General features: G+C 42.0%; 1 protein-coding gene across 7 annotated transcripts in view; it reads right to left on the bottom strand.

The window, feature by feature from the left end:
• The window catches only part of MATN2 (matrilin 2), a 128,903-nt gene that overhangs the window by 75,903 nt on the left and 27,897 nt on the right, over positions 1-25,103 (bottom strand). For all 7 annotated transcript variants that reach the window (XM_075063123.1, XM_075063119.1, XM_075063120.1 and 4 more), the window contains one exon: positions 7,635-8,204. In XM_075063123.1, coding sequence (XP_074919224.1) covers positions 7,635-8,204 — 570 coding nt within the window. The remainder of the gene's footprint in view (positions 1-7,634; positions 8,205-25,103) is intronic.

Raw genomic sequence — 25,103 nt, 5'->3', positions numbered from 1 at the left:
AAGTCTCCTGCTGGCTGTATGCCACTAGCCATAATAATTCAATACTATCTTATTATGACAAAAAAAAACCTTTTAAATCTGCCAACTGCTAAGCAGAAAATGAAGTCATTTCAATGTTCCAGGCATTAGGGAATCTTCCATTCATAAAGTGAGCAAATGCAGCACAAGCTATATTTATAGACTATTACATCAAAAAAACACACACTACCTTAGAAGAACATCCAAGTTGCAAGAACATTCAAATACTCAGAAGTCAGGAAATACTAGAATTAAGGTTGCCTGTGGGTATGTCTACACCGAAATGTAAGCCCAGGTTTAGACTCAGGCTCAAGCCCAAACCCCACTTCTACCTACACACAGTTCTGTCTGACTCAAGCCTGGGGACTGGCCCCCAGGACTCTGCAGTGGGTGGAAGATTCGAGTCCGGCCCCATGGCAGCTCAGGCCCAAACTCCATCTTCTGCACTGTGATACAGCTTGGTCCTGGCTCCCCCAGACTTGGGACCTGAGAGTCTCACAATGCTATCTCACAATTCCATGGGCAGGTGTTCTTTATCCTCTCTATAGCCAGTTGACGCCCAGGAAACGGAAGCAACCCTCTTTGTTCAAGTACAGTAGCCCAGTGTTTAACCCTTCCATTTTATTCTGACTGCAGAGCTGCAGACACATTGAACCTTCTCCTGTGTTTGCAATGGCCACAAACCAGAAGTCTTTTGCCAACTGCACTGCTTCCTGATCACAGGAGCACAGCCAGATTTTGGTGAAACTCTGGTACAAGGTAAGCAAAAAGTTAGAGTTCCAGGAATGACCACACATCCCAGGAAATAGAGAAGAAGGTGGCAGCACTGGGGATTCACCATACACTTGCCCAGTGCAGGGAGAGGACTAAGTGGCTCAAGACCAACTATTGGAAAGCCAGGATGAGAACTGCACATCTGGGAACTTGCCATCATCCAGCCTCTTTTATGAGGAGTTTGACCACTTGCTGGGTACTGCACCAAGCACAGAGCCACCAGAGCTTCATGACAGCCTGGTCAGCCAGGATGGCGACCTTTTCACCTCTGAATCCAGTATAGGACCATATGATGCTACCAAAATGACCGTTCCTGAAACCACTCCCAAAGGAGGCTTTGATGCTGGAGCAGCTGCAGTACATCCTGGGTCTTTATTCGGAGGAGCTTTTTGATGTCTCCCCAGAGAAGCAGCCCGCCATAGAACTGGCAACAGAAATGGAAGAGGCAGTTGTCCCAGAGCCTGGTAGGTTTCTAGCTACATCTGTGTTTTTACTAATATAGTAATGGGAAGGATTTCTGGATTATGAACCAATGCAAAAGTTATTACCTGCCACAAATAGCTGTGACTAATGACAGACTGCTTGCTAACGGCTTAGGAACCCGCCCCACCCTTCAGAATATAAAATGGAAGCCAGGAAATAGAAACAGTGGACCAAGCATTTTTAAAAAGTTTTAATAGAAGCTCACACATTCTTGCTACGATGTGAAGGGATGTTAAAAATATGTAGCTTATACTACCTTCCCTGTTACTGTGCCGCTCCACTCCTCCCCAATGGTTTAACAAGCCTCATGTAAACAGTGAACTGTATGTGGGGAGGGAGGTGGAATGTAGTCCACTTACAAATGTAGTCATTTAAGCTAAATGTAGCCCATTAGCCTACAAGTTATGAAAACATTTGTCCGAAATACAGCTGGAGTTTCGTATGCAATCCAGAAATATTCCAGGGATGGGTGGAGGTGGCTGTCGAATTCTTGACCAGTCTGTACTAGCATGTGTGTTTGCATGAAATCCTAACAGGCTGCACTGGAAGCCCTGGGGAGGCAGTAGGGATTGTAACGCAGTATCCTGATTGCCCCATGAATTTTGACCCAATCTCAACTGCTGAAAGTTTCTCTCGCCCCAAGCTCTCTCTCCCCGCAGCAGCACCTGGGCTGGAGGAAGAGGCACCTCACCCCGCAGTGGCAGCTCCCCTCCCCCAGCCCAAGCAGGTCCAGGCCAGGGGAGGGCCACCCCAGCTGCGCCTGGGCCATGCTGCTCTTGCCATGCCTGGGGCCGCTCTAGCCGTGCCGCCCTTGCCACGCCTGGGGCTGGGCCACTCTGGCCGCAGGAGAGTTGGGGCCAGGGCAGTCCCGGGAGGGGCGCCCCAGCCACGTCAGGTTGGGGACTGGGGAAGGTGCACCCCTTTCCCAACCGGGTTCCCGGAGCACCTGTGTGGCACTAAATAGGCTGCTGTGCAGTCGCACGGCTTACAGGGAACTTAGCTCACCACTGTTCTCCAGAAAGCTCATGTACCTGTCACAAATCTGTCCATGGTAGAGCTGTATGGGGAGTGCACATACATAAGTCCAATTACCCCCACCCCAGCAGGCATTGTGGGGTATGTCTTTCTGGTGGACCAGAGCTCAACCCGCTGCCTGAGGCCTCTTGGCTGTTTCTTCCCCTCTTGGTGCCTCAGGTGAAACAACAAAACAGCCTACAGTCAACAAACAAGGTAATTCACCCCCTCCCCCTCTGCTCCTGTCCATCCCCCCACACCTCCTGTGGCAGCTCCTAGATTTTCATTTTAATAATGTATAGCAAAACCTACTGAATCCCCTTAACATTAAATTAAACAAACCTTGGAAAAGACATTAGCTGTGCAACTTCCACCTGCAAGAATTACAAGTTACGACTATCTCCCCTAAATTTTAATTGTTGATTTGAAAGAATCATTAAAAAATTAAGTCATCATTAGAGCTAGAGGGGAAAGTTTTCCTATCCCACAAAAATTGACATTTCAAAATTTTTTCCACTCTTCTTAGAACAAAATGAACACCTTTCAACATTTTTCATGAAAAGCCATAGAGTGTGCACACCATCCCACAATAGCCAGTAGTTTAGTGGTTAGGGCACAAATAATTCTACATTCACAGGGACAGAGAGAGACTGACTCTATAGCCCAATAGTTAGGGCACTCACTAGATTCATGTTCCCGCTCCAATGAACATTTAATTACACAAAGTGGAACAGCTCCAATCGGGGAGTGAGACCCAGTCCCAAACAGCCAATAGCCTGATGGCTAGGGAACTACTAACCCTAACCACCAAGCTATTGGCTATTTTGGGGTGCGTGGAGGTCTCTCTTCTGTTTTGAATAAAAAGTTTTGTCGAAACTGACCCTTTCTCACCAAAAATTTTGATTTTGAGAAATTGGCATTTTCTGACTAAAAAACCTGTTTCGTCAAAAAATTCCCAAATCAGCTCTATTCATCCCGTGGCCTAATAATCTACCACAGTGGCTCTCAACCTTTCCAGACAACTGTTCCACTTTCAGGTGTCAGATTTGTTTTGCCTACCCCCAAGTTACACCTCACTTAAAACCTATTTGCTTACAAAATCAGACAAAAATTGAAAGTGTCACAGCACACTATTTCTGAAAAATTGTTTACTTTCTCATTTTTACCATATTATTATAAAATAAATTAATTGGAATATAAACATTGTACTTACATTTCAGGGTATAGTATATTGAGCAGTGCAAACAAGTCATTGGCTGTATGAAATTTTACTTTGTACTGACTTTGCTAGTGCTTTTTATGTAGCCTGCTATAAAACTAGGCAAATATCTAGATGAACTCCCTGGGAGATCTCTGTGTACCCCCAAGGGTACCCGTACCCTGGTTGAAAACCACTGATCTACCATACCATTAAAGAGACATGGGCTCACCGACTAGCTTTAGCTGCTCAAACCCTGAGCCAAGAAGTGCTGTGGAGACATTCCCTGAGCACAGGCAGTGCTTTTTGTCAAGCAAAGGCAATCCTGCTCATCCCCCACATCTCTTCCTCTGGAAGGATAGTGGCTGTATCCTGGGGCATATATGCTGAGGACTTAGAAGCAAACTACAAACAAGGCTTGCATTGTTTGCTTTTCACCTGCTACCCTGAAAAGTGAGTTAATAACCAAAGTAAAACACACTTGTGCTGGCCCCACCTCCATATAATTTAAAGTAATAATAATACCTTTAAAAAAAAAGAGTCGTGTACTATTTATTGTTCACTCTGTTTACATTTAATGTTGTCAATTCACTTTTTATTTATTTTAATGTAACTCCCTACCATGGCTGATAATATAGCAGAAAAAAAGTGTCAAATATATTATCTGATGAATTTCACTGTCAGTAGGTTGTGATATCACTCCTTCCACTGGAGTCCTGTTAAAATCTGCAGTGGTTCTGGAAACGGTAGCTTTTCCACACTGCCCTACCCATGTGCATCACCCCTATTCTGGAGGGATCACTTCTAGAGGTGAGAGGGCATTTTGGTCTCCTCACCCATTCAGTCTCTCCTGAGAATGCTAGCAAGAAGAACAAATTGTGATGGCTCATGTGAGGCAGATGCATATCTACTTGGACGTGGGTTCCATACAATTCTGAATCACTAATTTGTATTAACATCTTCAAAGCAGTCTCTATGTATCAGGGTAAAGTAAAATAGAAAAACGTATTTTAATATATGGATTAGAACAGATCTTCTGTATTAATCTTAATATATTAGGTATGTCATAGGACTTTTTAAAAACCTGTCTAAATACATAATTACCTGATATAAAACTGTGACCAAGGTACCTCTTGGTGCCCATTAGCAAAAGTAACAGGGGTGCATAGGGTTACAGGAATCCCTTTGGTCTACCAAATAATTTATCAAAGGGTGTCACATAAGGTCTCTATTGAAAGCCTGCATCACTGATCATCTTAATCAATGAGAAATGTATGTAGGGATAACATGTTATGTTATCTCTCTCTCTCTCTGTATATATCAGTTAGGGTCTGAATTGAGGCTGATCACCAGAACGTGATAAACAAGTTTTGTTCAGGCAGGTGGCTTATCCACCTGTCCGGCTATATGTAAATTGAATATTGTATAATTCACAATGAACGCCTATTTACAGCCTGAGCAAAAAACACTACTCAAGTGCATAAAATGCTAATCAAGATATTACAGGGGGAGTTTCTCTACAGGAACAAGCAAACCGCAGGGGTTACCCTGTTTACAAGTGAAGACAATGGATCATCATGAACTATATCTGGGACTGCAGCAAGGACAGGCTGTGGGGGCAGGCTGCCAGCTGCCTTGTCTTATGAATGGAGATCATGAATGGAGCCAGTCTGACTGTTTAACCCTGGCAGAGAAACTTAGGGCAAGCTATCCTTTATGAGACAGGAGAATGACTTGTTAGTTAAGTTCAGGCTCTAGAAAGCATATTATGATTTTATTTGTGTCTATTAAATCTGTTTACTTCTTCTTGAATCTCTGTTCTTTGTTAAATAAATTCAGACTTATTTTCAGTATAAACAAATCTAAATCCTGGGATTTGAATGGAGCGATGATGTGGAGGTAAAACTGATAAGCTAGCGTGAATATTCCTTTGGGAGTAGCAGATGTGTGAATGTTGTGAATGTCTAGTGGCACAGGGGCTGGACATTCCAGGGGGATGCTCAGCGTGCTTGGGGTTTGGAGTGTGCCTATTGCTTACCTGCAGAGGGACTGCGGAGCCTGCACGAGCTGAGAAGGGAATGCTTGTGTGGCCTGTGGCTGGTGGAGTTGGGGAGATGACCCCTGGCAGACACAGACAAGACTTCCTCACGTTAAGGGCAGGTTTTAACAAGATGCCTCACAAACCCGGGTACCCCCAGGAAGGATCACAGAAGCCATTTGCCTATTGCAAAGTAGTGTACATTAGCAAAGATTACTTTTAACTTTATTGCATGAATGAACAATACTGCAGTAATGGCTGTTCATAAGTTTTTGTACACAAAAAGGACTGTAGATGGAACAAAAGTACTACTTAGTTTTCATGTCTCATTTCTAATATCAAGGAACATGCAGAGATATTTCTTTGCACACTGCAATATTTAAGCATTTGGAAGGGTTCCATATTTACTGCCTGAACTCTGTATTTTGATTATAGCCAAGAGATCATCGTGACCCTAACAGCAGCCCAGTGCAGGAGGGCAAGGGGTTCATTGGTATCTGGCAGTAAGCTTCAAATGGCATGACCAGTTCGGCATACCCCAGTTCATAAAGGTCATAAACTGTATCTGATATGTGTCATGTAAGGTGTCACTGTAAAACTAGTAATGCTGATCAGTAATATTCTTACCTGCTGTATGTACAGTAAATGCCCAAAGAACCATACAAATGTGAAGGAAGTAGGTAAACAGGTTTCTCCAAGACAAAGGACAAGCTGATGTCTCCAGGCAGGTGTCATCAGAGTCATTTGGTAATCACATGGCAAGGATTCATTTGCATCACAGTGGGAGGAACAGAAACATTTGCATTTTTGCAAACACCAATGGTGGAAGAAACCAGCATGGAACTTCCTTCACCATCAGATTCCACATTTTCTTCCCCATAGCTTGAATTAACCTTACTTTGTATGTGTGGGGGGGGGGGGGGCAGTCGGAAACCTTCAGAAGAATCCATTTCACAAGGTCACTGGACTCTGAAAGAGAGGGGCAAAGAACCCCAAGTTACCTTTCAAAGGAACAGAGCTCTCTGGAGTTTATGGAAGATCCTGGCCAGAGGGGTGGTAATGTGTCTTGCTGGAAGAGTAACGTGGTAAGAATCTGACCTTGAACTAAGACTACAGTTTTGTTAAATCTTAATCTCTAGGAAGTGTTTTTCACTTTTATTTGCTTGTAACCATTTCTAACTCTGTGCTTCATACTTGAATTCACTTAAAATCCTATCTCCTTTTGGTAATAAACTTTACTTTTACTCTAAACCCACCCAGTGCTGTTTGAAATGAACTGATTGTTAATCCCAGTTAAAGTGATAAACTGTGCATTTTGCCCCTTTAGTGGAGCAAACAAACCTCTGATTGGTCCAGGAAAGGACTGCACATTGCAGAGCCTGTGGTTTTGGAAAAATTCAAGACTGTGGGGTATTGGGGTCATCTTGCAAGATGTAACCAAAAATCTGGTGGATACAAATGTGAGACTAGGGTGTAACAAGCAGGCTGATGGAGTCAGAGTTGCAGACCCAGAGGTAGTTACCTAAAAGATACTCAGTGCATGTTTGTAAAATAGCTGGGAGTGTCTAGATAAGGAAGCTACAGCTGCACTGCTATTCAAGGCACCCAGGGTTACAGGACAGGCAATGACACAAACTCTCACTGGTTTGGACTGTACCCAGAATCTGACAACCATGAAGCTTACAAATTTAAAGATCAGTACTAAATGAAAAATATTTAAAAATTAATATAAATCAAATTACTTATGACATTTAAGTAGCAAATCTAAATAATAATAATATTAATAATAATAAAAATAAAAAATAATAAATGGTAAAAGGGTATGCGTATTTCACTCACTGCATACTTCCACTAGGAATTAAATCACATTTTAATAGGTCCAACAGCAGAATTGGCACTCTCCCTTCCAGATATGTTTGCTACGCTGAGTGTCTTTTGGATAAACCTCTTTTATACATTTTATATGAATTAAGCACCAAATGTTTTCTAGTTTAGTTTGCTTTCTGCTTAGCTTTTACCTAGGTAATTTTCCTTTGCTTTTTTTGCTGGTTTGTTTTTTACTCTGAATATTTTCACCCAGGCTTTCAAATCCACAAATAGTTGTCTTACCGCAAAGTTTAGTCTGGAATGCAGAGGTTAGTGTTTCAATCTGACTGAAATTAGCCACCAAAAAGACATGCTCTTCATGAGGTTCACTTCCAATGGACTTCAAGGTGTTCATATCCACTCTCCCCACACCAATGGCAAAAATCAGGATGCCTGAGTTCCGGGCTTTAGCTGAAACCTCTGCCACAGGATCCTGTGGTCTCCCATCTGTCACTATCATGATAATTCTGGGCACATTCTGGCTCAGTGGCCGTGCCCCTTCCGATTCAGAAAATGCAATGTTCAGTGCATACTGAATAGCCAGCCCAGTCATGGTGCCAGTGGCCAGGTGCATCATTCTTTTCACTGCTCGTTCCACATCATGTTTCCTCCTGAACGTCTTCAGTGAAAACTCATGTTTGACTGTGCTGCCATACTGAATGAGGCCTACTCTGGTGATGTCAGGACTGATGTCTAGGAACTGCAAGATGGTTAAAATGAATTCCTTCACTTTTTCAAAGTCGTAAGGACGTACACTGCGAGAGCTGTCGATGATGAAGACAAGATCAAGACGTTTGCGGTTGCAAGCATTCTCTGGAAGAGGGAAAAAAAAACAAAGATGATTTGACTGGAATTCTAAAATACAAAGCACATAAGCCTGGCCCAAAGACTCAACTGTGCTGGCAAAACAACGAGCTATTATGTATCTCAAGGGAAAGCAAAGTCCAGCCATGGATCAAATAATTATTTTTCTATAATTCAGCACCCAATGCAGAGGGGTGATCTCCAGAGAGGACAATTTCCTTGGCATGTGTGCGCTTGCACACATGCACACACACACTTTCTAGTAATTTTCTGGTCATTTCTGTCCCTCACTGCACTTTCCTTTCCTTCTCTTGTACCTCCTATCCTGCTCCTCTGGCTTTTTCAATGCCTGTTATTCCCTCTTCCCTTCTCTCCTCCTCCTCCTCCTCCTCATCCTTCCCCTACATTTTCTCTCTGTCCTTCCCATCATCTTCAATGCTTTTTCAGTCTCTCTCGTTCCAACAATCCCTCTTTTCTCCTTCCTCCTCCACTTTCCCAAATCCAATTTTTTCATTCTTTTAGTTATCTCACTAACGTTTTAATCTTTCTCTATTCACATTACCTTTCAGCACTTTTCACCACCGTAAGGCGGGAAAAAGGAGGAAGAGGGAGATGGCATAGGTATTATCACAAAGTCTTTAATTGTATGGTCACATACTATTTTTTCCACTGGACCCGTGCTTCATTCGGTGCACAGGATGGGCAATGCTGACTGAATGAGCAGCTATTCAATATTTTGTTTTGTTCTCATTGTTCAAACTGTGGCCCTATGACTTATTTACTGCACACTACTCAAACTCTGCTCTGAAGACAGAATTATTACTTTCCTCATGGGCTTTTCTATGGAACTCATCACTAAAGTATCCGATTGCTTCACATACATTAATTAATTAATTTTAATCTGTGATGAATGGTGGTATTATCTCTATTTACAGAAGGGGAACTGAGACAGAGCATTTAAAGGTTAAAACTGTCTGCTAGTTTCGTATCCAATTTGAGATGGAATGGGCCTGATTTTTCAGAGAAGTTGGCATTACATAGTGGTGTACACATTCAAAGCACAGCTCTCAGTGACTTCAACAGCAGCTGGGAATACTCAGCATTTCTGCCAATAATACCTCAGGGTAACTTGCCTTCCTTCACACAGGAAAATTGGATTCAATTTTCCATAGTGGAGTTCAACAGTATTCACTTTGGGACCATCTTTTGCTCTTCCCGCAGTCCCTTGTCTCATTCACTACACCCCTTTCAGCTTCAACAACAAATGGGCCAGGATTGTATAGACAATAGCCTACTTCACTATCCAGAGCACTAACTATCTTGTGCTCCAAATGAGGCAGGAGTCCTATGAAAAATACAGTATGTGATCAGGTCAGTCAAGATTGTATAATACATACGCACAAGTAGGGTAGCCACTCGCAGGTTCCTGGGATACTGGAGGTTCCAGGACTTCCAAGAATTGTGTGACCCTCCCCCACACTGGTGTCACCTTCCACAAACAGTGCATGTGAGGTTATGCCGTACAAAAAGTGCCCCCACTGCTGTGACCTCGCATTACAGTGCATGTGAGGTCATGCCACATGGAGGGTGCCATCTTTAAGTGCATGCTTCTCTGTTCCACCAGTGTGACCTCAAACACATGGTGCATGAGGTCATGCTGCATAGTGGGCACCATGTTTAGGTGCATGTCCCCCCACTAGTGTTACCTTGCACACATGCTGTGTTCAAGGTCATGCCAGAGGGGGTGGAGCAACAGGCTTAAAAATGGTGTCTCCCGTGCAATACCAGAGTGTCAAGGTTTTTCCCCCACTTTGAACTTTAGGGGACAAAAAGTGGGGACCTGCATGAACACTTTTAAGCTTAATTACTAGCTTAAATCTGGTACGCTGCCACCATGCCAGAATTAGTGTCTGGCACACACTCCGTCCCCCCAAACCTTCTTGGGAAAAGGACCAGAACCCCTTGCATCTTAAAACAAGGAGAATAAACCATCCTCCTCCTTTTCCCCCAGACTTTCCCTCCCTTGGGTTTTGCCTTGAAGAGGCTCACACGATCCAAACTCCTGGATCTTAAAAAAGGAGGGATAAGCCATCCTCACCATATCACCTCCCCCACCAATTCCCCTGGTGAATTCAGACTCAATCCCTGGATTGTTTAAAACAAGGAAAATTCAAACTCAGTCTTTAAAAAGAAAGCCCTTTTTTTTTTTTAATTTAAAGAAAAGAAAAAAGAAAAGTATCTCTGTAAAATCAGGATGAAAATGCTTTACAAAGTATGCAGATTCATATAGACTTAGAGGGACTGCCCCCACCCAGCCTTAGATTCAAAGTTACAGCAAACAGCGTAAAATCCTTCCAGCAAAAGAAACATATTTACAAGTTTAAGAAAAACATACATAAGATAATTCCGCCTTGCCTGGCTATTACTTACAATGTTGAAAACAGAAGACTGTTCAGTAAAGATTGGGAAAACCTGGGGTACAATCTGTCTTCTTAAGCCCCAGAGAGCGAAACAAGAACAACACAAAAAAGCACCAAACAAAGACTATGTGCCTCCACCAAGATTTGAAAGTATCTTGTCCCCCCATTGGTCCTCTGGTCAGGTGTCAGTCAGGTTTACTGAGCTTCTTAACCCTTTACAGGTAAAAGAGACATTAACCCTTAACCATCTGTTTATGACACAGAGAAAACCAAATCCAGTTTTGTTCCAGTGCCTGGTGCAGGACAAACCACCCCAAAAAAGGACTGTCTGGCTCAAAGTCAGACAAGTGATCTCCCTACACACCAGGGAGCTGATTTAAAGTTAAATCGGTGCAACTTCTGTGTGTAGACAATCCCTTGTTTAAGTTCTCTTGTGAACAGCTGAATGAGAATGAAAGAAAAGTATCCTGCCAATGAGAATGAAAGAAAGGTATCCTGTTTCCATTCACTAAATCAGAGGCCTTTTCACAGGCAACAAAGAACATTTGTAGACATAGAACAGAAATGCTTTTTGCTGAACACAAAGTAACTGTGTGGATTTATTCCTGTGGAATCTAGAGTACAGCTTTATTCATAAGCAGAGAAATAAGCAAGAGCCACAGTCTTGCAAAATCAAAGGTTGTTGAAAATAAGCCAAAATGAGCAGAAATGGAATTCCAATTCTAATGAGATACAGGCTTGCTGGCATATTAACCAATTTTCCATCTCATTATCTTATTGCTCTATCTAATTATTACTTGTTTTAGTTAAAGCAAAATAAAACAAACACCACACAGGTGTGATTCGGGGCAATTTACAGGACCGAGTGCAAAAGGGAAGGAAACCAGCCACTGAAGAAGGGCTAAAGCTGCTTCTCTGGAAAGCTGGTGTTAAAACTAGCTTGTCACCAGTAGAGACAGGCCAAAACTGGAGCTTCCCACCTAAATCCCTTTGTGTTTCACAGGGAATTTTCAATTTAAATCTAAGGATTTCGATTCACCTCAATGGCTCTGGTTCCCTAATTCCCTATGTGGGGATTCAGATGGAGATCTCTGCATAGAGAATCTTGCACACACACTGGACTGTGCTATAGTGCACTGAATAGATTGATAGTAAGGGATAGATTCCACTAGTGATACAATACATCAGTATATTTTCATTAGTAAAATTCTTATCTGTGGTAACCTCAGCTACTTGAAAATAAGACAATAGTTTCTTTGTGGATTTAAATCTTTGTCTTCAAATATTTTTTTTAAAAAACCAACAATTAGATTGTTTAAAGGTGCTATTTTGATGGGTTGGTGGCTATTGTGACAGCTTTGGCATTATTAATGCTGATGTAACTCACAATTCAGTGAAAAATAAAACTTTAATCCTTGTATTACATACAACTGTTTAACTGAGGAAAATAATGGTATCTTGGGGTGAGTAGACCAACCAGTGGGAGAACAATTCTCTTCCATTCACATTTAAACTTTTGCTAGACTTCTGACCTTTTGTTTGACACTTCCTCATTTCCTTGATTTTGCAAATTTTAACTTCGCACTTGCTCAATGTACTTTCTCCTTAATTTTGGGAGTTCATCCACTTATTCGTGGAGCAGATAAGCATTTCACAACTTTGGCAAACAACTCCAGACCTGATAGTAATCAGCTTAAGTAGTTCACAGGGCTGGTGCAACCATTTAGGCAACCTAAGTGGTTGCCTAGGGCGCTAGGATTTGGGGGGTGCCATTTTCTTCAGCCGCCCCGGTTGCGGCCAGCATTTAGGCGGAGAGAGCTGGGGTAGGGGAGCGCAGGGAGGGCTGCCTGCAGCAAGTAAGGGGATGGGGGTGGCACACAGGGGAACTCCCGGCCCCAGCTCACCCCTGTCCCACCTCCTCCCCAAGCACCGCATGGCTGCTTCACTTCTCCCGCCTCCCAGGCTTGCGGCACCTAAGCTGATTGGCTCTGCAAGCCTGGGAGGTGGGAGAAGTGAAGCAGCCACGGTGTGCTTGGGGATGAGGTGGGGCAGGGGTGAGCTGCTTCACTTGTTCCGCCTCCCAAGCTTGCAGCGCCAATCAGCTTAGGCACCGTAAGCATGGGAGGCAAGAGAAGTGAAGCAGCCACGGCGTGCTCGGAGTGCTCATGCTTGTGTGCGGAGCAGGGGTGAGCTGGGGCGAGGGTGGGGAGCTGCCACAAGGGGGGCACCTCAGGGTGGAGGGGGGGCACTTCATGGCGGGAGGCACTTCGGGGGGGGGAGGGCGCAAGGTGGAAGTTTCGCTTAGGGAGCGAAACATCCTTGCACCGGCCCTGGTAGTTCATATGAAAAGTGGCACATTTCTAGGCTCTAGAAATGGGAAAGACCTGTTCTGTCATCTAGTCCAACTCCTGGCCAAAACAGATTCAGTATTGTCAACCCCAGAAGTCCAAAAATCATGAGTCACATCCCTTCAAAATGATGAGACTGGCCCAAAAAACATGACATAAAGAAGAAAAGTTAATATCAGATTTCCCTTCCTTTTGATTTTTACACTCCTTCTGCCCACCTCCCGGGGCAGTGTGACAATTACAGTGTTGCAACTCTCTCAAATGTACAGAATAAGGTGATTTAGGCTCTCACTGAAAGGATCCAACTGAGATCAAATTACATACATTTGTATAAAATGCTGCTGCACAGTTGGCGATTATGTGGTCACCAAAAGCTTCGGGGGCCAAATAATATTACCAGCAACAGATAAAGTTTATTTAAGAACCAGTTAGACAAACAGCTTTCAGGGATGATCTAGGTATACTTGGTCCTGGACTAGATGACTTATTGAAGTCCCTTCCAGCCCTAAATTTCCATGATTCTAGCTTCTCCCCAAACCCCCAAATCTAATTAAGTAATTCTATGTCCCCTCCATCTTCCCATCTGCCCATTCCCCAGCCCTGCAATTAATTATATACACCTAGCCCCCACATCAGCTTTGACCTCCTAGCCTCACATTGATTCTGCTCCCAACCCCAAGCCTTTGCCCCATAAGACACCTCTGCATATCTGCCAGCTGTGAGGGTTCTTCAACCCCTCTCCAGCTTCAGGCAGCAGCTGCAGCAGGGTCTTCTTTCCTCCTTCTACCCAAGCGCAGGCAGGGAGGTCAGTTCCAAGTGTTCTTCACTCCTGCTCCCCCTTCACAGGTCTCCTGTTGCAGGGATAGAGAGTGGAAAGGAAGGAGGGATGAGACAGAGCAGACCGACCAATGCTTCGCAGAAGGGGAGGGGGAAAGTGCCACCCTGAGCTGCTGAGCTTTCTTCTCCTTCCTCCTGTCTTCTGAAAATGTTATTGGCTGCTCCATCTCCCCTTCACTAGCCCAAAACTCATCTCTGCTCCTGAGAGAAGTGGGAAGCCTTGACAGGAGACAGGAAAGTGGGGAGGGCAGCTAATCAGAGGACGGTTTCTCCTGGGCAGGACTGAAAATCCATGAGGACTGGAGCTTCTGGGGAGACTGGCTCCAGTCAGGGCTAAAACCATGTTATTAAATTGCAAAAGCTGGCTACAGTGAAATTTAATGTATATTTACTAGTTTGCCAAGTAGTGGGACTTCCACTACTGCCCTTAGCAGATGTAAGCTAACAGATCTCATATCAGGAAAAATTCTCTGATATTTAGTCTACATTTTTCTCACATATTATTCCTAATTATACCCATTATACTAAATAATGCTCCTCCCCCTTCATGCTATTTACAGCCAAGATTTTGAAAAGTGACTAGTAGTTTTGGGACCCAACCAGAGACTCATTAAAAGAGCCTTGTTTTCCTAAGATGTGTTTGCAATACTTTCTGAAAATCAGGCCCCTCTATAGTGTCTCCAGTTAGGCTCCCAAAAACAATCACCAAAAATCACTAGTCACTTGCGAAAAGTTTGATCTACACCTTTATGTCCCTCCTTAGGTGTTTCTTAATCAAGTTATTTATATTTAGCCTTCACCAAAGGCTCTTAAGCAAATTAAGCAATCATGGGATAAGAGGGAAGGTTCTCTCATGAATCAATAACTGGTTAAAACACAGAAAACAAAAAGTAAGAATAAATGGCCAATTTTCACAATGGAAAGATGAAATAGTGGGGTTCCTCAAGGATCTATACTAGGACCAGTGCTGGTCAACATATTCATAAAGTATCTGGAAAAAAGGTAAACAGCGAGGTGGCAATGTTTGCAGACGATACAAAATTACTCAAGATAGTCAAGTCCAAAGTTGACAGCAAAGAGTGACAAAAAGGGCCATCCCTAGACATTTTGGGATGTCTAGGGATACGCAGCCCCCTCCCCCTCCATGGGGTGTGTATGTGTATGGCCCCAGGTCTTTGCGGGGGGGCGGGAAGGGGGCTGGCCCCAGGTTTCGATGGGGGGAGCAGGAGCAGGCTTAGGGGGCAGGGGGGAAACCGCTCCCCAGGCCCGACCCCACACTCATGGGGCAGGAAGTGGAGCGACCCAGCCCCAGCCCGCTCCACTCTGCTCCCCTGGTTCCCGGACCTTGGGGGAGGAGGGAATCACCCTCCAGCACTCACAGGCGGCGTGGCTGGGAGCTGGCAGAGTGGAGTTGCCTGGGGCCGGGTTGCTCCACTTGTTTCTGCCCGGTGAGTGTGGGGAGCGCCCAACCCCTGCTGCAGTCCCTGAAGAAGGGGTGGAAGAGGTGGGGTGGACTAGAGGCTTTGGGGAAGGGATAGAGTGAGGGCGGGGCTGGGGCGGAGCAGGGGCGAGGGCCATGGGGAAGAGGCAGACCAGGTGGGAGCAGCTTTCCTGGGTGGCTCAGCCAGCTGGGGGGGTCCGGCTGGCCGTTGGAGCAGCACGCAACTGCATAGGGCACCAGGAAATTTGGAGCAATTTGGTGCCCCAAATTTCCTGGTGCCCTATGCAGCTGTGTACTTTGCGTATGGGTAAGAACGGCCTTGGTGACAAATGGATCTCACAAAACCGGTGACTGGGCAACAAAACAACAGATGAAATTCAGTGTTGAAAAATGCAAAGTAATGCACACTGGAAAACATAATTTTACTATTTCAAACAAAATGATGGGGTCTAAATTAGCTATTACCACTCAAGAAAGAGATCTTGGAGTCATTTTGGATAGGGCTCTGAAAACATCCACTCGTGCAGCAGCAAACAAAAAAGCTAATAGAATGTTAGGAACCATTAGGAAAGGGATAAATAAGACAGAAGATATCATAATGCCACTATAAAAATCCATGGTAAGCCACACCTTGAATACTGTGTGCAGTTCTGATCATCCCATCCCTGAAAAGATATATTAGATTTGGAAAGAATAAAGAGTAGGGCAACCAAAATGAGTAGGGGAATGGAACAGGTTCCATTAAAAGAGACATTAAAAAGACTGGGACTGTTCTGTTTGGAAAAGTGATGACTAAAATGGGATATAATACAGGTCTCTACATTCATGAATGGTGTGGAGAAAGTGAATAAGGAAGTGGCATTTACCCCTTCACATAACATAAGAACCAGGGCTCACCCGATGAAATTAATAAGCAGCAGAATTAAAACAAAAGAAAGTACTTCTTCACACAACACAGTCAACCTGTGGAACTCATTGCCAGGGGATGTTGTGAAGGCCAAAACTGTAACTGGGTTAAAAAATAATTAGATAAGTTCATGGAGGACAAAGCCATATCTCTTTCTCTAGTTTCCCACATCTCCTCACCTTTTTCTTCTTCTTTAATAAAACGCAGAAATTTAGGGCTGGAAGAGACCTCAAGAGGTTATCTAGTCCCATGGTTCCCAACCTTTTCTCTGCCATGGCACACCTTGAGCTCCAGGGGCTTTTCCTCTTGCCCTCAGCTGGCAGCTGCAGGAGAGGGAAGAGGCGGGGCAGAGGAGCCGACTGATTGCTCACACCGGAGGGAAAGGGGGAAGAGTGGGAGATTAAGCTCTGATTGATTGCTCCGCTCCTGGAGAAGGCAGGGCCATGGGGCAGATGGCCAATCAGAATGCAGCTCCCCCCTTTGTTCTCACATGTTCTTTAAAAAAAAAATTCTGCAGCACACCTGTTCAGGCGTGACGGCACATTAGTTGGGAAACACTGATCTAGTCCATTCCCCATGCTGAGGCAGGATTAAATTCTTCTTGTTTCTTCTCTCTCAGTCTTTTCCTCTTCTTCTCTTACTCTTGCCATCTCCCTTGTAGAACAAGGGAAATCTTACCAAGCTTGTCTCAAAATGGGTTCATTAATACATTGTGTGCCAAAAATAGTTCTTAGGCACTGACATTCACAAAGGTTTGAGTTCTGGTTTTCTTCTGCTATGAAAACAGACAAAGTTTGGGTTTGACAAGCTCTCACATATTCAGGCATGTTTGCATAAGATTTCTTAGTTTGTCAGGAGTAGGTCTGGCCTCCTGGACATAATAGCAGAGAACTTATGGCTTTTGAGTAATAAACAATATTCAAACTTGAAATTCACTAGCAAGGAGAGCCTCACTTTATTCACAGAGATTCAAGATAAAAAATGCTTGCCAAAAGCTTAGATAGGAAGTGGATATATATAAATAAATAATTCCAGGGAACTGCAAAAGCTTTGCAAAGGCACATCAAACTTGAACCTACACTGCGAGCTCTTCAAGGCAATTACTGTCTCCTCTTTTCTGTTTGGAAAGTACTTACCACATTTTGTGGTTATCATAAAAAATAAATATATATGAATAATTCTGAGGGCTTTTTTTGCATAGCCTTTCTTCATCCTTCATTTTCTTTTCTCTCCTTCCTCCCTTCTCAATCTTCTCCTCCATTCCTTATTATAAAAGTCCTTCAGCAGAGTGACCTGGAGAAAAGGCCTCCCTAATATTTTACAGCCTCCAGTCACTTCTTCATTCCCTCTGTGCTAAAACCTTCCATCATGTTCCAGCAGGGATCTTGCCCACAGTCTCTTCCATTTCCTTCCATACACAAACTCCATTATCAATCCCTGCAGGAGATCATTACACTGTCCCTTTCTTTACCTCTTCCTTTCTGCTTTTTCCATATTCACCTGTACTCAAGCACAATGGTTATGATTAATAGCATTCGTTAGTACCTCTCCTCCAAGAGCACCAAAGAAATAAATGAGTTCAAATAGTTCTTTAATTCCCTACTTGGGTATGGAGTATTGGTATGAAGCACACATCTTGCCATCTACATGGATCATAGGGACACAGATTCTGATGCACTAGAGTTCCTCAGTTGTCCTCACTTGCTTCAGCTGTTCTCTGCTAGGTGTGAATGTCACTTGTGCTCTCAACTCAGAACAGATGATACATGTCAGGGACTAAGAATCAATTTCCTGAGCAACCACAGAGAAGTGCTATTATGCAGGAGCACAACTACTTCAACATTTAATCCAGTTTCTATGAACAGTTTGGGAGCATTTTCCCTTCTTTGCTTCCTTCTCCTCCTGCTCATGTAACAAACCATAACAAAAACATGAACATAAAATAATGTGTATGTATAGAGGGGATTCTTAATTTCTTTCTTCTCACAGGCCTGAAACTTCTATGTGGCCTACTTCTCAGCCTTCCTATGGCATCATACTGGGGACATGGAAATAATTATAGCTGAGAAAGGCCAGGTTTAAAAAATAAATAGCTTTTGGAGGACTTGGTTGGAAAATTCAACAACAAACAATATAAAATTTTAATGAGCTTGTACTGTTCTCTCAGGATACAATATTAAAATATTTTAAAAGGTATCTAACAACCTTCTTTTAAAATGGGAATTTCTGACTCTGTATACCAATGGAAATTTCCTATACATTGTAAGCTGTCAGTCATCTCCACATTAATCATTAAAGGGATTACTTGTATCCAGAGGGAACACATTCTCACATTTCAGGAGCTGTCTTTTCTGGTTGCCATAAATTCCTTTGGAAGCAATAACATGAGCTTTCAAAGCAATTTTCTCCTCTCTTTGCTCACAAGACCACTTTTCTGCTTACCCACTCTTCCTTGTAAAGTGAAGCAGTTTCTCAGAGTCTCCTGAAAAATGCTACTTATAGTATTTTCACAATCATTTTGCACACCTGGAGTTTTTTAATTGGTAAATTGAAGAGCTCACACTGGAGCCAGGAATGCTACATTTTTGGATGTTTCATATTCTTTTTTGGCCTGACCTTCCCCTACAGGGAAAATATGAATAACAGGTTTAGTATTCTGTATGAACGAACACACACACACACACAGAGAAAGTGGAACACATCACTGGACATCAGCAATACCAGGCAAGATGAGATGGAGCACCGATGAGAAGCAAAATCGGAAAGTAACCAAAATACCTCCCTGATGGATTGTATTTTCTAAATGGACAACCTACCCTAAATTCTCAATTACTGAGGGATAATCTTCACGCATTGCTATATTTGCTTTCCACAACCAACTCTGTAACTTTTCATGAGTGATGTATCCAAATACTTGAATGCTAATATCTAAACTGTATTCTTAAATTTATTTACCTAAATTTGGGTTATTCCCGATTATGCACTTTGTGTCTTATGACTCTAAAAACAAACTTTGTATTTGTGGATAATCTAAACACTATACCCAGATGTACAGCCACTCTTTTTTCTTAACCTGTGTACTATATAATTTTTTAACATTAGCTTTAATAAAATTTTCTACTGTTGTTTTAGTTGTATTCAAGAGGTAGTAACAAAGTTACTCATATGTTTCTTTGAGAAGATAACTGATTTTTTAGACAAAGTAAATGCAGTAGATATAATTTATCTGGATGTCAGTAATGCATTTGATATAGTTCCATGTGAGAAATTATTAGTTAAACTGGAGAAGATGGGGATTAATATGAGAACTAAAAGTTAGATAAGAACTGATTAAAGGGGAGACTGCAACAGGTCATTCTGAATGGTGAACTCTCAGGCTGGAGGGAGGTTACTAGTGGAGTTCCTCAGGGATCAGTCCTGGGAGCAACCTTATGTAACATTTTTATTACTGACCATGACAAAAAAAAAAAAAGGGTGTGTGCTAATAAAATTTGCAGATGACAACATAAGTTTGGGAGATTGCCAATATGAGGAGACAGATATAGCCATACGCATAGATAGATCTGCGATCTGAACCTTCTAAACTGGAGTAATAGAATGGGATGGAATTTATATAGTGCAAAAAGTTGTCCAGAATGGTCATGCACCTCTATAGCGGCATGACAAACTTAGATATTTTTGCTATAAGCTGGGGAGCGTTTATCATTTTTGGAAGTTACAGGAAGGAGGAGAATAGACCTGTGTGTGTAGGTTGATCGATTACAGTTGATAACTATGAACTATCAATGTGATGTGGCTGTGAAAAAAGGCTACATGGTCCTAAGGTGCATCAGGAAAGATATTTCCAGTAGAACAAGGAAGGTGTTGTATCATTATCCAAGGCACTAGTAGACCTCATCTAGATACTGCATGCAATTCTGATCTCTATGTGTTACAAGAAAGATGGAATCAAAACTGGAGCAGGTGCAAGAAGAGGCTACTGAGATGATCTCGAATGAAATTAAATCAGTTATACTTTGAAAGTAAGACTCAAAAGAACTGGGCTTTCTTTAGCTAATCAAAAGAGATATGATGTTCTTATAAATACAACAGAGGGTATAATACAGGGAGAGAGAGGCGTTATGGAGTTAGCTCATCTGGCCCCTAGAGGACAAATGCATAAAATTACCATCAACAATTTAGGCTGAAATTGAGGCAAGAGGTTGTACTAACCATCAGAGTAGTGAAGTTCTGGAGTGCCTCCCAGAAGAGGAGCAATGGGGTCAAAAAACTAACTGACTTCAAGAATTGAGCTTTGCATAAGTTATTGGAGAGTGGATGGTAATGGCAGGCTGCTACGATAGCATGCAACCACATCGTTTGTACTCCTTGTATGCGAAATCCGCATGTTGGCTTGGTGTCTCTGAATAGATACTAAGGGTTAATGTCTTTCTCACCTTGTAAATGGGTTCAACAAGGGAACCAAACCCTGACCAGAGGACCATATGCAGACTGAGATTTTTTTCGTTTTTTCAAAACTCCAGGGAGGGAAATTGTGGTCTGTGTTCTTGTCCTGTTCTGTATGAGGAGGCTTCTTCTATCTTCAAGCTTCTAATCTTCAGTTTCAAGTTGTGAGTACCAAAGGTCGCAGCAACATAGTGGTCTTTTATTGTTTGTTTTGTATTTACATGTGTGTAGTTTGCTGGATTTATTAAATTGTAATCTCATTTATGAATAACTCGTTTATCAGTTTTCCCTTTTATAGTATTAGCCCTGTGGTATGTCATCTTGATACAGAAATATTGGTTAAGTCTTTTTACTTTTTTTTAAACTGTTTTTGGTTTTCTTCTCTGGGTAGGCTAAGAGAACGAAGGGAAGGGGAATTTCTCTTGTGTTAGATCACGGAGGTAAGCTCTGCAAGCCACGGGTATTGACGTGGAGGGGAAGAGAGAGATGAAATCATTTTTGTTCTTTGTATTTTGGAGGTTTGTCTCTTTTTGGAATAGAGGAGAATGGCTTCTTGCAGATTGTGATTAAAGAGATTGCACCAGTACTCTCAGGTTAGCCCAGGAGGAGAGTCTGGGTGGGAGAGAGAGGAGGAAGGAAACGGTTAATTCTCCTTGTTTTAAGAATCCAAGGGATTTGGTTCTTGGGTCCCCCAGGAAGGTTTTGGGGAGACCCGAGTGAGCAAGACACATGGAAATTCTTGGTGCGGGCAGCCTATCAGATCTGAGCTGGTAATTAAGGCTTAGAGGGGTTCAAAGATTGCTAGCTTCTGTCAGGTTCAATGACTCGCCTAAGGTTCATCTGAGGTAGGAAGCTACAGACAATGGTCAACGTACCAAAATGTCTCGTGACCCACCAGCAGATTACTCTGATTAAGGACCCAATTCGGGCCGAAGCGTTTGCCACCCCGAAGTAGAGAATGCACATTTAAATGATAAAACTCTTTGCAGTCGGTAGCTGATTATATACTGTTCTCAGTAAACAGGCATGTTCCTTTGTGATATTACTAATCTTCTAGTTAAATAAAGATAGCTAGAGAATAGCAGTGTGATCAGAGAAACTATTGGATAGATTAAGGACGCTTTCAGAAAAAAACTGGACAAAACATAAATTGGTTTTTTGTATCCAACTACAGAACATGATCCCTCCCAGTGTCACATGGGTTATTGTATTAGGTGACACTATCTGCCTGGAAAGAGGCCAGTCTGCGTTTGAGCATGACCTATATAATAACCAGAAAATTCTAAAATACATCATTATAAATAGTTGTGAGTTAAAAATGTGAATCGAGATTTGATCCAAAGTTGGGCATATGGCAACAATTAAAAAATTAATCAAATTAACACTTGATTAGAAATATCAACTACATCGAGACTTGCCCTTTGCCTTAACCGAGCTGGAATACCATTATTTAAATTTTGGATGTTTCATACATTTTCAACTATATTGATTTCAATTACACACAGACTACAAAGTTACAGTGCTCACTTTATATTTATTTTTGATTACAGGTATTTGCAATGTAAAAAACAAAAGAATAGTATTTTGTAAGTTCACCTAATACAAGTCATATAGTCGCAATCTCCATTGTGAAAGCTGAAATTACAATGTTAATTATGCTACAAAAATACTGCATTCAAAATACAATGTAAATTTTAGAGCCTATAAGTCCACTCAGTCTACTTCTTGTTCAGACAATCGCTCAACAAGTTTGTTTACATTTGCAGGAGATAATGCTTGCCCGCTTCTTGTTTACGTCACCTGAAAATTTGAAATAGCATTCACATGGCACTGTTGTAGCCTGCGTTGCAGAATATTATATGCCAGAATGCACTAAGATTCATATGTCTCTTCATGCTTCAACCACCATTTCAGAATCATGTGTCCCATCTGAACGGGTCTGCGCAAATAACAGTCCAACAGCAGTGCGGACCATTGCATGTTCATTTTATCATCTGAGTCAGATGCCACCCGCAGAAGGATGATTTTCTTTTTTGGTGGTTCGGGTTCTGAAGTTTCCGCATTGGAGTGTTGCTCTTTTAAGACCTCTGAAAGCATGCTCCACACCTCGTCCCTCTCAGATTTTGGAAGGCACTTCAGATTCTTAAAACTTGGGTCGAGTGCTATAGTATCTTTAGAAATATCACATCGGTACCTTCTTTGCGTTTTGTGAAACCTGCAGTGAGTGTTCTTAAAATGAACATGTGCTGGTCACCATCCAAGACTGCTATAACAGGAAATATATGGCAGAATGTGGGTAAAACAGAGCAGGGGACATATAATTCTCCCCTAAGGAGTTCAGTCACGAATTTAATTAATGTATTATTTTTTTAACGAGCATCATCAGCATGGAAGCATGTCCTCTGGAATGGTGGTGGCTGAAGCATGAAAGGGCACACGAATGTTTAGCATATCTGGCACATAAATACTTTGCAATGCTGGCTACAAAAGTCCCATGCAAATGCCTGTTCTCACTTTCTGGTGACATTGTAATTAAGAAGAGGGCAGCATTTATCTCCTGTAAATATAAACAAACTTGTTCGTCTTAGCAATTGGCTGAACAAGAAGTAGGACTGAGTGGGCTCATAGGCTCTGAAGTTTCACATTGTTTTGTTTTTGAGTGCAGTTATGTAACAAAAGAAAAATCTACATTTGTAAATTGCACTTTCACAACAAAGTACTCACTACTACACTTGTATGATGTGAATTGAAAAATACTATTTCTTTTGTTTATCATTTTTACAGTGCAAATATTTGTAATAAAAAATAATATACACATTGATTTCAATAACAACACAGAATACAATATATACGAAAATGTAGAAAAACCACCTAACATATTCAATAAATTTCAATTGGTATTCTACTGTTTAACAGTGCGGTTAAAATTGTGATTAATCACAATTAGTTTTTTTAATTGTGATTAATTTTTTGAGTTAATCGCATGAGTTAACTGGGATTAATTGACAGCCCTAGTCCAAAGCAGACCAAAATCCCAGAAACACATTTGATCTGTGGAGGATTCAGATTAGAGCTTTGAAATTTAGGCCCATCTCTACTTAGAACACAAACCATCACAGGCAAACAAAAGCTGAAAGTCAGCGAGAACAGAACTTGTTAATTAGAAGTGAGAGTTTGGGTAAAGTAGAGCACTTCAGTATTACTGTTTCAAGTCAGCCCAGGTAAGTAGCGATCAAAGCTATCACCATCTGATAATGCTCAGTGGTCCATGTTCACAGTTTGCTGGTCTGAGTCCAGCCCCTAGTGGATAAGTGGACCATAATATCACCACCACAACTGGCACTATTTGGCTACCTTGTTAGCAGTCTCAGCCGAAACGTGAAGGATTGAATGGGAATGGAGACTGAACTGCCCTCTCACTCCTAGAGCAGGTGCCTCCATGTCAGGTGGGTGTCACAACAGTAAGGCACAGTAGTAAGGCAATAGTAAGGGAAAGTCTCCTTGTCACTGTCTTTTTCGTCCTGTCTATGGATAGACTAATTTAATCCAGGGGTAATAATCTGACATCTTTTGTGAGCAAAAAATTCACACAGAACACACTCACAAACACAAATATAAAAATTAAATGGGATAGAATGGATTTTTAGAATAATCTTGTGTTGCTTTACTGCCTAGAGTGAATAAATCACAAATGCAGTAATCACTCCATATGCATCGTATTATTTCCATTCCTGTTATTAAGGGAACCACATGTATAACCAAGGGGCAAATCATTATGTCTTTAGTTGCAAAATATAATTCAACACAGACATTGAGTAACTCCTGTTTTTGCTGGACAGAGTCCAAGTACATTTCTTTTTTTAGGCCTCCTCCCTCTCTGTGTTTCAGTCCCACGCAGTTTCAGTTAAATCTAGCAGTTACGTTCGATTGCTACACGTACCACTAGACAAAATGTTCCCTAAATGAACATTTCCCTCATTTATATACTGACCCTCAGAAACAGATAGATATATAATTTATATTCCCAAGAAACACGACTGTCATTATCCTGACCTGCCATTGGATTGCAAAACTCATTCAATTACCCAAATGCATTCAGACTATAGCTCCCAGAAATTGATACACTCATGTCATATGAAATACATGTGGACTCTACCAGAGCAGATATCTATCTAGAAAACAAATCACTTTCTCTGAAAAAAATATCAATTTGTTGTTTTGTCGAATAAAAGATAACAATGGAGTATTTATATAGCTGTTAGCTGGTCCTCTCAATCTGGTCGCAGAGGTCCTCTGTTTTGGTTATTTTGTTCTTTACCTTTCTGTAAATAAAATTAACTAGTTTATTCTGATGGGACATTTTGTCCCTTGAACTGTATAGTCAAATCTGCTTCCATATGGTGTATTATAAATAATCTATTTCACTTTAGTTTCCTAAAAAACAATATTACACTATCTATTAAAATTCTCACTGGGCTGACTCCCAGCTACTTTAAAGATCACTTCACA

This window comes from Chelonoidis abingdonii, chromosome 2, assembly GCF_003597395.2.
Source record: "Chelonoidis abingdonii isolate Lonesome George chromosome 2, CheloAbing_2.0, whole genome shotgun sequence".
NCBI classification, from domain to species: Eukaryota; Metazoa; Chordata; order Testudines; family Testudinidae; genus Chelonoidis; species Chelonoidis abingdonii.
The sequence above is the reverse complement of the archived record's forward strand: the minus strand, read 5'-3'. Positions and strand labels throughout refer to the sequence as shown.